This window comes from Mastigoproctus giganteus, chromosome 9 (genome assembly GCF_048544385.1).
Source record: "Mastigoproctus giganteus isolate SK-2022 chromosome 9, ASM4854438v1, whole genome shotgun sequence".
Classification (NCBI taxonomy): domain Eukaryota; kingdom Metazoa; phylum Arthropoda; class Arachnida; order Uropygi; family Thelyphonidae; genus Mastigoproctus; species Mastigoproctus giganteus.
In genome coordinates this window covers 84,499,655-84,515,279 of record NC_143583.1, presented here as the reverse complement: position 1 = coordinate 84,515,279, position 15,625 = coordinate 84,499,655, and the positions used below count along the sequence as shown (strand labels likewise).

Sequence of the window (15,625 nt, the reverse complement as noted above, 5' to 3'; positions counted from 1 at the left end):
ATGTGTTTGGTGGGTATTGTTAATTTTTCCCAAATCAGATACTTTTGCCAAAATAACTATATATATATATATATATATATATATATATACACACACACACACCGATGAGCCAAAACATTATGACTACCTAACTAATATGATGTTGGTCCTCCACGTGCAGCCAAAACAGCTCGTACCCGGCAAGGTGTGGACGCTACAAGATTTCTAAATGTGTCTTGTGGTATCTGATACCAACACATTGCCAGCAGATCCTTTAACTCCTGTTAGGTCTGTGGTTGAGACACCATAGATTGGAGTTGCTATCCCAACACAAACCACAGATACTCGATGGGAATGATATTTGAGGAATTTGGAGTCCAGGGCAATACTTGGAAGTCTTCCTCATGTTCTGCAAACCAGTCTCGAACAATCCGAATGGTGTGGCACAGCGCATTATCCTGCTGAAAGATAGCACTGCTGGAGGGGAAGACCGTTGCTATGAAAGAGTGTACCTGGTCAGCGATGATGTTTAGGTAGGTGGTAGATGTCTAGATGTCCATGGATGACTGGACCCAGGGTATCTCAGCAGAACATTGCCCAAAGCATAACACCGCCGTCACCGGCTTGTGTTCGTCCCACGGTGCATCCAGGTGCCATCACTTCCCCAGGTAAACGATGCACACGAACCGAGCCGTCCACATGGTGCAACAGGAAACGTGATTCATCGGACCAGAAGACCTTCTTCCTATCACTGAAGGTCCAGTTTCGATGCTTGTCTTGTGTGCCCATTGTAGGCGCTGTTGCTGGTGAACCGTGGTTAGCATGGGCAACCTTCAGCTACACATCCCCATTTTCAGCAGGGTTCAATGTACTGTGTGTTCCCATCACCAGCATTCCAATTACTGGTGAATTGTGCCACACTCGCCCTTCTGTTGCCACCTACCATCTGGGAGAGCCTTTGCCCACCTCGAGCATCAATGAGCCGTGGTTGTCCAATACCTCACCAGTAGTTCGTGGGTTTTCCCTCCTCAGACCACTTTTGGTAGGTACTAACCACGGCTGACTGTGAGCATCCCACCAGCCGTGCCATTTCGAATATGCTCTGACCCAATCGCCTAGCCTTTGTCAAACTCACTTAAGTCCATAGAACAAGACTAACACCGATTAACAGAGCTAAGTATCAGGTGTTTTTTTTACCATGTCCCGACGCGTGCACGTGCCATAGTTCACTTGCAGTTGCTTCGATTTGCATAAAGACTCGCTGGTCATAATGTATTGGCTCATCGGTGCTAAACTGAATTATTGTTGTTTTGCACTTCTTGGTTACAGCAACGTAAATCTTTGTGCATTATATTTGATAATGGGCTACTCCTGTAAGATTTTAGTAATTGCCATCTGAATAATATAAATTTATGTTGAATGTAATGTTTTTTTGTATGTTTATTCATCTAGTGTTAAACTGAAATTTGAGTGCCTTTTCTTCTTTTCTTTTTTTATATTTTAAAAATTTTAATCATTTGTGAAATAAATCATTTTATTGGTCATTTCCACCATGAAACAACACATGCCAACCGTGGCCAGGTGGGTAAAATGCCTGCCTGGCAACTCAAAGGTCGCGGGTTCGAATCCCGCCTCAGGCTTGGATCAGAGTAAAATGCAAAAACTTTGGGAGGTGCATTATGGCCACAGAAGCCGATGCGCCAACAACTAACAAAAAAGAAAAAAAAAGAAACAACACATGGCCAGAGAGGCTTACATCAAGATAAAAATTTTTATAATACAAATGGAAATAAAGTAATAAATATACATACAATTTCTTTCATACCAAAAAACCGAAATTTGAGAGAACTTGTTCACCGTGCCATAATTAACCCCAGAGGATCACATCTTGTGAGTATGGGCTTGGCACATCCAGGGTCCTGAGCTGGATATCATCATTATTCTCTTTCTTGGTGATTCTCTTCTCTTTCTGACTCTATCTCACAAGGTAACTCGGGGGTTTTTTTTGGCTGGTGCAGCATAAGCCTCAGACTTCCTTGCACCATGTGGCTAATAATAATTTTCAGAATGTTGAAAAAAAAAAAAAAAAAAAAATCAGAATTCTGATTTTGGAATTCATTGCTAAAAGCGAACACTTTTGTGCTGAACTGTCAATCAGTACAAATCATAAAATTTTATAAAAAGTTTATTCATGTACATAAACTAACATCAACACAAGTAAAAAGAAACAAATAAAACTGTGCCACATCTATAAACAAACAGCAAGCATTCAGTCGGTGTGCCAGTAGTGAGTAGTTGTTAATTTCACATGCCTTTATAGCACTTGTTGGTTGACTGCTCACATGTTTTTCGACATGCCATTTGTGTTCATTTTGAATACATTTATGTGTTGTGATACAAAACTCAGAGTGCTATTTTATGCATATGCATTGAGGCAGTAAATGTGTTAAGCAACTGACATTTCACCAGATAATAAATGTGTGTTAATAAATTAACAATTATGTATCTGTTTCACATTTCAGTAAATTTTATCCTTTTAGCAGATGAAAATTGTTGAAAGTTTCACTTAAAATTTTCTGAATATAACAGTTTTTCCAGTGATTTTTTGTTTGGCATACTTTAAAGTGCTTGGATGCTGTTTGCTCTGCTGCCTACAAATATTTTCATTGTTTTTTGTTGTTGTTATTGTTGTTACAGAGTTATTGCTTTATTGAGCTATTATATACACAAATGTAATTGCTTGCTGCTATTTACAAACCTTTTTCTCATCTCCAGTTTTTAAAATATTTTTAGACTTCCATCATTAGCATAGATTTTTATCTGCATTTGAACTGAAAATTTTTAGATATTGTAGTAGAAATACATAAAAAAAAATAGTGTTTGGGGTTTTGTTTTGTACAATATATGTTTTTTAACTAGTTGATATAATAAAGTGAATTTAAATTGCTCAAATGCACTAGTAGTACTAGAAGGAAAATAAAATTTGATCTCTTGCTTTAAACACACAAAAACACAAGTGCACTAATAAGTAAGAGTGAGAAACTGTGTAGTCATTTATTTTAAAATTTAAATTTATTTTTTAGAAATGTTCTATTATAAAACATTTTTATCAGGAAAATTATTGGAACATAGAATAAAAAAAAAAATTCAGTTTTTTTCAACTACTAATTAAGCATTTTTGCGGAAACTAGGTGGGCAAACAAACAAAATCAATGCTGTGATTTGTAACGTTATACATGCTTTAAAATATATACTAGCTTACTCTATAATTTATTCAGACCCTACATGATAAAAACAATTTTACATCCTTGCAGAACTTCCTTTTAGTGATCATTATTACTACATTCGTAGATGGACTAAACCTAGGTCTCGTTTAATTATTATTTTTTAATAATAATAATAATAGCAATAAGCTTAATTGATGTACTCACCTCAATTGATATGCTTAGTTACGTGGTATTGAAGTGGAAATGAAATTTAAAATAAGTTAAAATAAATAAAGACGGAATTGTTAAAAACCCGTAATTAAAATTTGCTCAAGGAACAAGTGCACTACCTCGTCCCTGGTTGTCATTTATAAAATATTATTTACAGGTTTTTAACAATTCCGTCTTTATTTATTTTAACTTATTTGAAACTTCAATACCATGTAACTAAGCAGATCAATTGAGGTGAGTACTGTCAATTAAGCTCTTATTGCTATTATTATTATTAAGTCGATTACATAATGGTACATTAAGAAGCTCTATAAATCAGCTAAATTATTTGTTTATAATTTGAATGAAAATTTTTAAAATGTCTGGGTTTATTTTTATTTCACTCACATATGAAACTTGTATTTTTGTGTGTTTGTTTTCTGTTTAGCAACCATTATATTTCATTTTTGTAATTATTATTATTATTTTGAATATGTAATTCTGAATTTTTAAAAGAAAGTGTTTTGTCAATGTGAATTTTATTATTTTTTCAAAAGGGATTCATGGAAGAATTTAGGAGATATGCCTAAAGATGAAGCAATGGAGAAATATATTGATGAATTAAAAGCAGTGAGTATATTCTTAGATAAGATCTTATCAGGAAAGTTAACTGAGAGCAATTAAAGAATCAACTTCATATTATGATCTTTAATCTTATGTGGACATAGTATCCACATAAGATTAAATGTATTTTGTATTATTATATTCTGTTGCCTAGCCAAAATTTGTTTACATGTGTTTTATTTGTTTTATAACACTAGAGCAATTTATGGATAATTTTTTTTATTTTATTAGATAGTTGAAACACTGTCTTACACATCCAGTGTGGCAAAATTCATGGGTCTCTTGGGACCCTTCTATGAGATTGTGTCTTCAGAGGAAGTGGGCTCTTTTAGCAAGCATAATGGAGATAATAATGGTGAATCAAAGGACTATGAAATAGTAGACAATTGCATTAAAGGTGTGTAAAAAAAAAACTGATTTCTTTAGAATAGTGTGACTGTCAGTCAAGACTTCATTAATTTATTTCATTTTAAAATCAAGGCTAATAATCATCTTTTAAATGTAAATTGCAACCCTTAATAAAGAATACTCCAGTGCATGCTATGGCTATGCTGTCCATTTTCACAAAGTGTCTTCTGTCAGGTGTAAAAAAATTAAATTAAAAAAAATTACATTTATTTTTAGCAAATATATATGCATATTACAAAATATCAAATAGTAGTACAACATTATAAAACAATAAATTGTGTCCATTATGAGTATAATATTCATGTAAAAAAAAAAAAAAAAAATTAATGAAAAATCTGAAATTTTGGTTTGAAATCATTTTGTTTTTTTTTCCCCAACTTTTACTTCTAAATGCCTTTGAATTTACAAAGCTAGTTTTAAGCCAACAAGGTTGCTATGCCAGGAGAGAAAAAACTTTATCTATTTAATTTTTTTTTATTGAAGTGATAGTGTCAGCACACATCACTTGTGGAAGTGCTATGTTGCTATCATCCTCTTCGTTCTCTTGTTTTCCTCATTGACCACTTCATTCATCATTGGAATTGGGTAGATTATTTCTCCAGTATCCATTAAGTAATCAATCACCTTGAAGATATTTAGCAGTTCAGTACTCCTTGCCGTCCTGCTTCAAATTTCTCAACAGTGTTTACAGAGTTGGTTGGGAGTGCCAGTAGGAGTTGAAAGGTATCACTGTTCTATGCTGTTCAAAAATAGTTCCTTTGGACATTTTTGCTATTCAAAAATAGTTCCTTTGGACATTTTTGATTTTATAGAGGATTAAACTTAAAGCAGAGCATCTGGGACACTAATTGTTTGTTGGCTATATGTGCTGCCAAAAAATATATATATATATATATAAAATTTTTAATGATCCCTTGGTCCAGTGGCTGGAATATCACTATTGTTTTTAAAAGCAGAAATAAGTTTGATATCGTTCAGTATGATGTTGAGGAAGAAATGCATTTTTGAAAATTTCAGTATGATGTCAGGGCAGAAATATATAATTTCGAAGTTGTGCTATATGTTGTTAGGACAGGAAGCTGCATTGTCCAAAAGTATTTTCTGATCAAAATTTAACTATTTAACCATTAAATCTCAAGTAATCCAAACCTTTTTATTATCTCCATTCCATACCAATTTGGATAATGTCAATACCTATAAAACAACATGGTTTTCTTTTTCTCCTTGTTAATTGCCAAAAGGAGTTATATAAGTTAGTGCAATAGTGCCATTCTTATATACAGTAAGCCAACCGAAGTTGTGCAGTGTCATCATTACATAAATCTTATATTGTGAATTCCTTCACAATGAGTTGCCTATCTCATTAATACCTCTAAGTAATGCTTTCCCAGTAGAGAAGCCTATTGTTACTTATTCTCAGTGGATACCACCATCTAGATGGCTGTTTCAGGGCTATTTGGTCCCTCATCAGTGAGTGAGTAGATATTCCACTGTTATAAAAGCTGACAACCTAGTTGTAAATTAATTTTCTCATATCGTGAAATTAATTCACAACTGGGTTGTCAGCTTTTCTACCACTGGTGTATCTGTTCACTCACCAATGAGTGGACCAAATAGTCGTGAAATGGCCTGATCCACTGAGAATAAGTAACAATAGTCTTACTGTGGAATCATCACTTATTCGAGGTATAATGAGATAGGCAACTCATTGTGAAGGAATTCACAATATGAGATGTTGTTGTAATGATGCTATTTCAGTAACTTATGACAGTAAGCTCTTCTTCAGCCTGAAGCTTTTATGAATTACCAATAGGAGTTAAAATTGTCCAGTCATATTTATTCATTTTTCTTTAGCTATTTTTCATCACTACAAGTTTTACATTTGACCCATGCTGCTTTGAACAATACTGTGAAAAATAATCCAGTTTCATTACAATGCAAAATGTTGTCAATGATTGTATTCCTTAAAATTGGCTATTTATAATTCATGAGTAATTTTGAGGATTTTTCTTTTATTAAAGAATTTGTAAAATAACAATTTTTTTTGTTAAATTCTTTTAATTAATTTTCTTATTTTTAATTGTGTTAAATTGATTTTTAATTGTGTTAAATTGAGTTAAATTGATTTTCAATTATTTTTTAAATTATTTGTTACTCTAGTGTAAGTTTTGCGATTTTTTCCGTTTTAATTTCTGGAGAGTATCATACGGAAGTGTTCTACGTACTATATTGAGGTAAACTTCTCTTATTATTTTACAAATATTGATATCAATGTAGAACATATTGAGCATTACAGCTCTGGTTCATACTATTTATTAAAGAATGGAAAATTATTAAACCAATCTTGACAGAACAACTCAAAAATGGTTTGAGCAATTGGCAGTTCTCCACTTTTTTGGAAATATTGATTTTTCCATTTTCACATTAAGTTAATGTAACCATATATTTTAATTATCAGTATCTACTGAACAAGAGTGCCGGAGAAGAATTTAAATAAAATCAGTATGTGTGATGAAAATAAATTTTTCCCATAGAGACAATGGTTAGTTTTCTTTATAATGTATACCTACATTATCACTCCCTTTTTCTATAGCAGTTAAGTACTCCTTAACTGCTATAGAAAAAGAGAATGGAAGGGGAAAACCCAGGAATTTGGGTTTTTCCCCTTCCATTCTCTTGTAAGCCAGCCTAGAATGAGTACAATTTACAGACCTTACATTCTAATGCATCATGGCTTTGACTGCCTTCTCATTTACCTTCAACATCAGATCCTTGAGGTAAGGATCATATCGGGAATTTTACAGACAGATTTGACTTGTAAGCTGGTCATGCTCTTTCCATAGAAAAGTCAACTATTAATTCATCTTGATGATCAATATTTAAAAAAAAAAATACATATTAAATGATAGCCTAAAAAATGACCCAGATTTTTTTTTTCCCAAGAGTAAACAGCTCTCTACTGTTGAGATGGAATTATAGAATTTAAATTCTTGTAGCAAAATGTTTTGTGGAATTTTTTTCAATATCATTTATTTATGGAAGCACTGTAGTAAATAAAATAAGTAGAAATTTTTTTTGTGAACACAGTGAAACACAGTGAAATCTCTTTCACTGTGTTTCAAATGAGTAAAGCTCATAAAATAGAAATTGTCCTTTTGGTTTCTGTTGTTATCTAGATCTATTTTAACATCTTTAAATAACTTGATACAAATATGGAAGATAATTTTAATTACTTTTGCATATTGTTTCCCATTCATATACCTATATAAGATACACTACCCTTCAAAAATTAACTGGACATGTATCAGTTTTCACATTGACATCACTGCCATTTCAGTGGCCCATCTGTCCCACTTTGGCTGCTATTGACAAACTTCACCCACCTGCTTAAGATTTCCATCAGTGAACAATATACTGCAGCAAGCATGTATTGCCCTCCATTCCTCCAGAATGGTAACCAGTTGAGTTACTGAAGTGGAACGTGTTGATAGAGTCCTTACCCAACATTTCAGTTCATCCCATAGGTGTTCCATAGGGTTCACATTAGGACTCTGTGTCAATAATTCCAACAAAAATGTATGTTTATGAACTATTTTAAATGGCTGGGGCATTATCCTTTTGAAACAGACATGAGTCTAAACTAAAGAACTGCCACATCATGGAATTGTCCAAAATGTTAAAACAGGTGTTAGTATTTGTGGTTACCCACAAAGGTCCTTGGTTATATGATGAGAAAACTTGCACACCATAAACCTGCCTTCCTTGAACTTCACTGCTGGCACAACATACTCCAAGCACAGACATTCTGTAGGCATCCCCACATCCAAACTGCCCATCTCATTAGAATAAGGTGTAGCAAGGTTCATCATTGTAATAGATAAATGGACAACAGTTTATTAGAACTGATTTCCATTTCTCTATTACAGTGTTTGTTGCACCATGCAAGACAAGACAAGACCGCTGATTGCAGTTAGCGATGATTGGCTTATACATCACCGCTCTCCAATGAAAACCAAGTCTATTAAACTATGCTGACTTCAACCCCTGCCAATTCCTTAAACTCCTGGCTGATATTTTGCAGGGATGTTAGACAAGATTGTTGTACTACCTTCTGAGTACCTTTCATTCACATGGATGAGCTTCCGTGGTCTTCCTGTGCATTGCTGAAATGGGAGCATGATGGCAACATCATGCTTCCATTTCATAATAACGTTACTGACAGTCAACTTTGGATGGTGTAAGTCATCAGCAATTGCACAAATTTGATATGCCAACAATGTGATATTTGTCAATAACACTCCCTCCCAAAATCAGTCGACTCAGGTCTACATGCTGTGATGAGAATAGCTAACTCATACTGCTCATATTCCTTATCCTTATATACTGTAATGAGTCACTTTTTTTTTTATCTAGGAAGGTCCAGTGGACTGAAGATGTCTCTAGAAATTTTATACAGATTAGTGTTTTCGCATGTCTTTATTTTATCTTTATTTAATAAAAATATTACATGTATCTGATGGAGACAGGAATCATTATGTTGTAAATTAAAATATTTGCACCTTTGTATAATTTAAAAAAAAAATTCATAATTGGATTTTCATAATAACTGGACCATTTCTTTCCTTTGAAAGAAGTGGTCCAGTTAATGAAAAAAAAATAAAAATGGTTACCTGCATTCTAATTTTGCTTAGGTTTATCAAATTCTTGTATAGCTGAAGTAAATGGACTTCATTGTAATGGTGAAGACGACGATGATGAGAATGAAGAATTTTCAGATACTCTGGATAATATGGAGGTAAGAAATATTTGAAAGTTGTTTTAAATGCATTTTTGTGATAATTTGTAAGTGAGGAATATTAGTTCCATTTTTAATAATTCTTTGCTATACTGCTGGCTGACACATTGTTGGATAGTCAAATTTAAATCAAATTATCTTCAAAACTATCAACAAATATTGATTCTTTGATGTGTTTTTTTTTTTTTTTTTTTTTCAGAAATTTTCATAATCTGTCCTTTTTATTTAATAAGAATATGATTTTTGTGAAGAGCTTACCAAATTGTTTTCCATTAAGAATGTTTTAAGTTGAAACTATAGCAGTTTATTTTGGTATTTTTTATTTTAATGAGAAAATTTTTTGTAGTGTTTCAAAATATGATTCTGATTTAATTATAAGGTTGTGTATATCTGGATGGTTTTTTTTTTTTTTTGTTGTTGTTTCACTGTGCATAACTGTTGAAAGATAGAAATGAATGTATTGAAATGTGTTCACAAAAATTTCCAATGTAAAAGAGATACTTTAATGTGATATATTGGCCAGCTTTTCAAAATACCTTAGCTTCTTGAATGAACATTAGACATTACCCTAAAATTTTCCTCTTTTGTCTTCATACCATTGTTTTGGGTGTGCAACACTCACAGTTATCATTTGCATTATTCACTGCTTGCTCCTATGCCACCAGCATAGTTTCTCCAACAATGGTTTTAGCAGCCTTCTGTTAATTATATCCAACTTAGACGTCTTATGATTCTCTTGCTTCAGATCTAGCAGTCAAGACATTGTTCATCAAGAAAGAGCACACTTTAGTGAAGTGCTTTAAGTTGTATTTTGCATACTTTTGCACTTTGCTATCAATTTATAAATTTCAGGTGAAAAATAAGTTAATCTCTTAATGAAATTTCACCAAAAATTTGCTTTTACAGTAATTCTTAAGCAATTCATTCAATTAATTGTTTTGTTAATTTTTTCCAAGCACAGTAACTTTAAACTCTTGCACCCCTGGGAATTGAGATGTATACCAAGTAATGGAGCAGTTTTGAAGAAGTGCATTTCAGCAAATATTAATGCTAACAGTTAAACATATATAGTCATTTATAATTGACTAAAAGGCAGTGCTAGTGGTTAAAATGCAAATAACAGTTCATTTTGATAAATGTGAAAAAATGACAGTAACAATGATAATCACAACAAATGTCAGAATATCAATGGATGTGATTCAGAGAAAACATAGTTTCATAATAGAGAATAAAAATAATTATTCTTCTTAGGGAACATTTATTATAATAAGAAAATAGCCTCCGTAGCTGAGTTGTCAGGAGTGCAGTAGCACATGCTCTTTGAATAGACCGGGGTTCAAGCCCCTGACTGCTAAATACGGTCGATCTGCCAATCTGCACTGTACCAGCGCATTCATGCTGAGGAGGCTTCCATCCTGCCGTGGGTTGATAATGGCTGCAGTTTACTTCTTTTTTTTTTTACTTTATCAGTTTATATGACATTTTACTTTTAATAATGTATTGTGGAGAATTTCATTCAATTTCTCACATAATAACAAAGATCACTAAGTTTCATTTTTGCTTCCATTATGACCATAGCAGAGAGGAAAACTGAAGGCGATTGAGCATTCTCTTCAAAAGCATTAGTACATAGTGAGAAGACGAGTGAGTAACCCTTGAACTGCATGTTGTTTTTCCTCTCTACTTTATCATACACGTCACAAGCTGTATGACTAGTTATAAAGGAGGCAAAAAAAATCTTGGTCGTGTGGAATTAAATCCATTGTTTGTGACTCTCAGTAATTTGCTGTTTATGGAAGAAATTAAACAGATTTAATAAGCATACATTTTTTCCACTGTACCCACACTGGCTATTTTCAGTCTCTTTTATATTACAGCTAATAATATAGCTAAAGCTACTTGGCCTCAGAGAAGTTATAAGATGTTTGCAGGGCTTAAGCTGTATTGATAATGCAATGGTTTTAATTCCTACAGCAGAATCAAACTTACTTTTGTAATGAGTTGCCGTGTTATTGCACATGTTTCAAACAGATGGCCCTACCATCTGGCAATTGGCCATTTCTTTAAAAGGTGAGATTACTATGACAGTCTGTTTTAAGAATAACTGGTCCCTCATCAGATAGCAGATAGTCTCTAGCAACAACAGAAAAAAAAAAACATTAGCTGTATTACAACTTTGAAAACTGTGAGATTTTCTATACCACACAATATTGAACTTCTTTACAACTGTTTTACTGCATGTTGTCATTAGATTATCTTCTGTCGGATCAGTGACCAATTAATTCTGAAACAGGCTCCCATAGCATTTCATGTTTTCAACAAATGGCCAGTTAACCTTTTGACAAGGCCATCTGTTTGAAAATAGTGTAATACCAGGACACCTGTTTGCAAAGACAAGTTTGTTCTATTGTGAGAATATGACCTTTGAATTGTCTATGCAGTTGAAATCTTGCTCGTGACAAATATTATTTAAAGGACAAGATAGTCTTGTAAGCATCATACTTTTTTTGCATAGATTCTTAAAGATGAATTCAATTGTTGATGATACAAGTCCTGGATTTCTTAATATTTTAAAATAATGAAAATTAAAATATTGAATTTTTTTTATAAATTGTACTGAATTTTACAGAGTTCACTGTATTTTGTTTCTGTGGTTAATGATTTACTCCATAGACTTGGTTTACACTGAAAGGACAGAATTCATGGGATACCTGGTTCCTGGGAAAACAATGCTGCCACCCCTCTTGCAAGTGGACGAACCCACTGTTTGGCAGGTATATAGGTACACTGCATCACTGCATTCACATAGATGGTAATTTGATGTCAGTATGGATAAATGTCATGAGTTAACTGACTTTGAAAGAGGGATGATCGTTGGTGCCCGATGCACGGGTCACTCTATCGCAGAGGTGGTACAGAAATTGCACTGTCTCCTTTGGGCAGTATCAAGAGTGCATCAGGAATACTGCATTTCCACAATAACATCTCATTGTGGACAGTGCTGTGGGTGGAGAAAGGTTGTGGATGAACGTGGCCGTCGACGTCTGTCTTGCATTGTTTCAGCCAACTGGAGAGCAACAGTGGCACAAATCACCACCAGCTTCAACGAGAGAGGTGCAAGAAACTCCACCAAGACCATCACGCGATCATTAGCCGCATTAGGTTATGGGAGCCACCGACCCACCAGAGTCCCATTGCTAACACCACAACACAGGACTCTACGCCTCAACTGGGCAAAAGGACATCAGCACTGGACCTTGGATGATTGGCGATCGGTCTTCCTGGTCTGATGAGTCCCATTTTTAGTTATTTCGAGCAGATGGGAGGGTGTTTATCTGGCTATGCACCCGTCATGTCAACAAGGAACTGTTCAAGGAACTGGCAAAAGGACATCAGCACTGGACCTTGGATGATTGGCGATCGGTCTTCCTGGTCTGATGAGTCCCATTTTTAGTTATTTCGAGCAGATGGGAGGGTGTGTATCTGGCTATGCACCCATCATGTCAACAAGGAACTGTTCAGGCAGGTGGACAGTAGGTAATGGTCTGAGGCATGTTCAGCTGGCATGCGTTGGGACCTCTGGTATGTCTAGACGCATCTCAGAATAGTCCAGATTACGTGTCCATCCTTGCAGACCATCTGCATCCCTTCATGGTCTTCGTGCACCCACAGGACAATCAACTCTTCCAGCAGGACAGTGCACCTCCCCACAGAGCCGTGGTGACTAGAACATAGTTCGAAGAGCATTCTATAGATTTTACAACCATGGAATGGTTTCCCCATTCACCGGACATGAACACTGTGCAGCATCTTTGGGATGCTGGGGAATGGTCCATTCGAGCTTTGGATCCTCTACCCAGGAATGTGACAGAATTATGGACAGTGGTGCAGCAAGCATGGATGGAAATATCTGTAGAGCACTTCCGTGAACTAGTGGAATCAATGCTTCGATGTGTGTGACTACCATTATTAGCATTAGCATTAGCATTAGTAGAGGCATTTGATGCAAGAAAGCAAGCTTATGCAGCATCAGCCAAAAAAAAAAAAAAAAACCCCACTTCCACTTCACCCCTCTTTTCGTTCAAAATACCTGTCCAGCTGAGCCTTAAACTTATTTAGGCTATCAACCTCCACCACAAGGGATGGAAGTCTATTCCATCAACCAACCACCCGCTGGCTAAAGGCATATTTCCTCACGTCTTTCCTACATCTGTCTTTCCTCAATTTGAATTTATGCCCTCTCAGGTGATTTTTCTGAGCTAGAGGAAGAATCCCATCAGCATTGAGCATGCTTAAACCATTCAAGGCTTTATACACCTCTATCAGATCACCTCGCTGGTGCCTAGTCTCCAGACACTGTAATTTGCAAAACTTAAGCCTTTCTTTGTAAGAGCACCCCTTTGTTCCATTCACTAATCTTGTTGCCCTTCTCTGTATTCGTTCCAGCAGCTCTACATCCTTCTTGAAATGAGGCCTCCAGACCTGTATACAGTACTCTAGGTGTGGCCTGACCATTGCCTTATACAATGGAATAATCACCTCCTTATCCCTGCTGGAAAAATTCCTGTATATCATTGACAATACTCCATGAGCTACTCTTGCAGCCCGTCTGCACTGCTCAGAGAACTTCATATCTGCCTGCACAACCACCCCCAAGTCCCTTTCATTCTCTACCACTGTCAGTGTAGTACCACAGAGTTGATACGTTGCTCTGGGGTTGCTGATTCCCATGTGTAGTACTTTACATTTGTCAATGTTAAACTTCATTTGCCACCTCTCAGCCCATCTGCTCAACCTTTCCAGACCTGTTGCAGCAGCATAGTGTCAGTAGTGTCCTTGACAACCCTGCCAACCTTTGTATCATCTGCAAACTTGGACATTAAGCTTGATATACCATCATCAATATCATTTATAAATACAGAAAACAATAATGGACCCAACACTGAGCCCTGAGGGACTCCACTAATAACATTAGTCCACGATGAGCAGTGTCCATTGATTACCACTCTCTGTCTTCTCCCCCTCAACCACCCCTTTCAAGCATTGCTTCTTTAACCAGTGCCTCCATTAATTTTCCTGGAACAGAAGTTAAGCTCACAGGTCTATAATTACTTTATCCATAGCAGCAATTTGCCTCCAATGTCACACTGCTCCAATTTGTGTAGCAGTCTTCCATGTGCAACAGTATCAAAAGCCTTTCTAAGATCCAAGTATATAATATCAAAGTTATTCCCTGCATCCAGTTCTTTTGTGACTGCATCATAATATCCAATCAAGTTGGTCAGGCAAGACTTCCCCTTAACAAAACCATGCTGTGTCTGAGCTATAACTGAAGTCTTGTCTAAATGATCCTGCAGTGCTTCTTTAACCAGTGCCTCCATTAATTTTCCTGGAACAGAAGTTAAGCTCACAGGTCTATAATTACTTGTGTCAGCCTTTGATCCTCCTTTGTGAATTGGGGTCACATTTGCACATTTCCAGTCTATGGGTACCTCCCCTGAGTCCAAGGAAGCTCTCATAATTATGGCTAAGGGTTTGCTTACTTCCTTTGCTGCCTCCTTTAATATAACTGGATAGATCCCATCCACCCCGGGTGCCTTTCTTGTGTTTATCTTCAACAGTTTCTCCTCCACTTTACTCCCAGTTATTTCAAGATTCTGTAGCTTACTGCTAGAGTTGAATACACCTCTGGCATTCCCCTTGCTGAATAACTCCTCATGTGTGAATGTCGATGCAAAATATTCATTTAGTTTGTTAGCTACCTGAGCAGGATCATCAACACTTGACCCATCAATATCAAGTGGACCAATCTGATTCATCCCCTTCCTTCTAGAGTTAACATAAGTAAAGAACTCTTTGCTGTTTTTCTTTGCATCCCTTGCCAAGGATTTCTCGTAATCTGCCTTTGCCTGCCTAACCTCCTTTGTAACTTGGTTGCATATCAACTTGTATCTATCATAGGCTTCTGTGTCATGTGTTAATTTGTAAGTATCCCATGCATTTTTCTTCTCTGACATATGCCTCATTAGTTCATCTGACATCCATTTTGGCCTAAACCTTGAACAATATTTCTTAGTTGGTATGTAAAGCCTAGTAGCTTCCAAGATAAGTTCTTTGAATGCTTCCCATTTTGAATTTGCTGTTGGTAACATCATCAGTTGGTCCCACTGTATAGAATTTAAATACTGTCTCAGTCCATCGTAGTCGCCTTTACGGAAGCAATAACCCTTCCCTTTACCCCTAATGGTAGTTACCTCTTTGAGTAAATCCCACTTCAGCACACTGTGATTACTGCCACCTAGTGGTTCGTTTATCTGCAGATTCTTAATGCATGAAGAATCACTGCTGATAATCAAATCAAGAGTATTACTCCCTCTAGTTGCCTCCCGAACATGCTGATGTA

At 35.6% G+C, this 15,625-nt stretch overlaps 1 protein-coding gene across 3 annotated transcripts in view; it reads left to right on the top strand.

Moving 5' to 3' along the window:
* Window positions 1–15,625, top strand: part of LOC150080508 (acyl-CoA-binding domain-containing protein 5-like) — a 78,099-nt gene that overhangs the window by 29,168 nt on the left and 33,306 nt on the right. For 2 of the 3 annotated variants that reach the window (XM_090381530.1, XM_090381528.1), the window contains exons 3-5: window positions 3,953–4,025; window positions 4,251–4,416; window positions 9,119–9,222. In XM_090381530.1, coding sequence (XP_090237656.1) covers window positions 3,953–4,025; window positions 4,251–4,416; window positions 9,119–9,222 — 343 coding nt within the window. The remainder of the gene's footprint in view (window positions 1–3,952; window positions 4,026–4,250; window positions 4,417–9,118; window positions 9,223–15,625) is intronic. The other variant, XM_090381529.1, reaches the window with a different exon arrangement.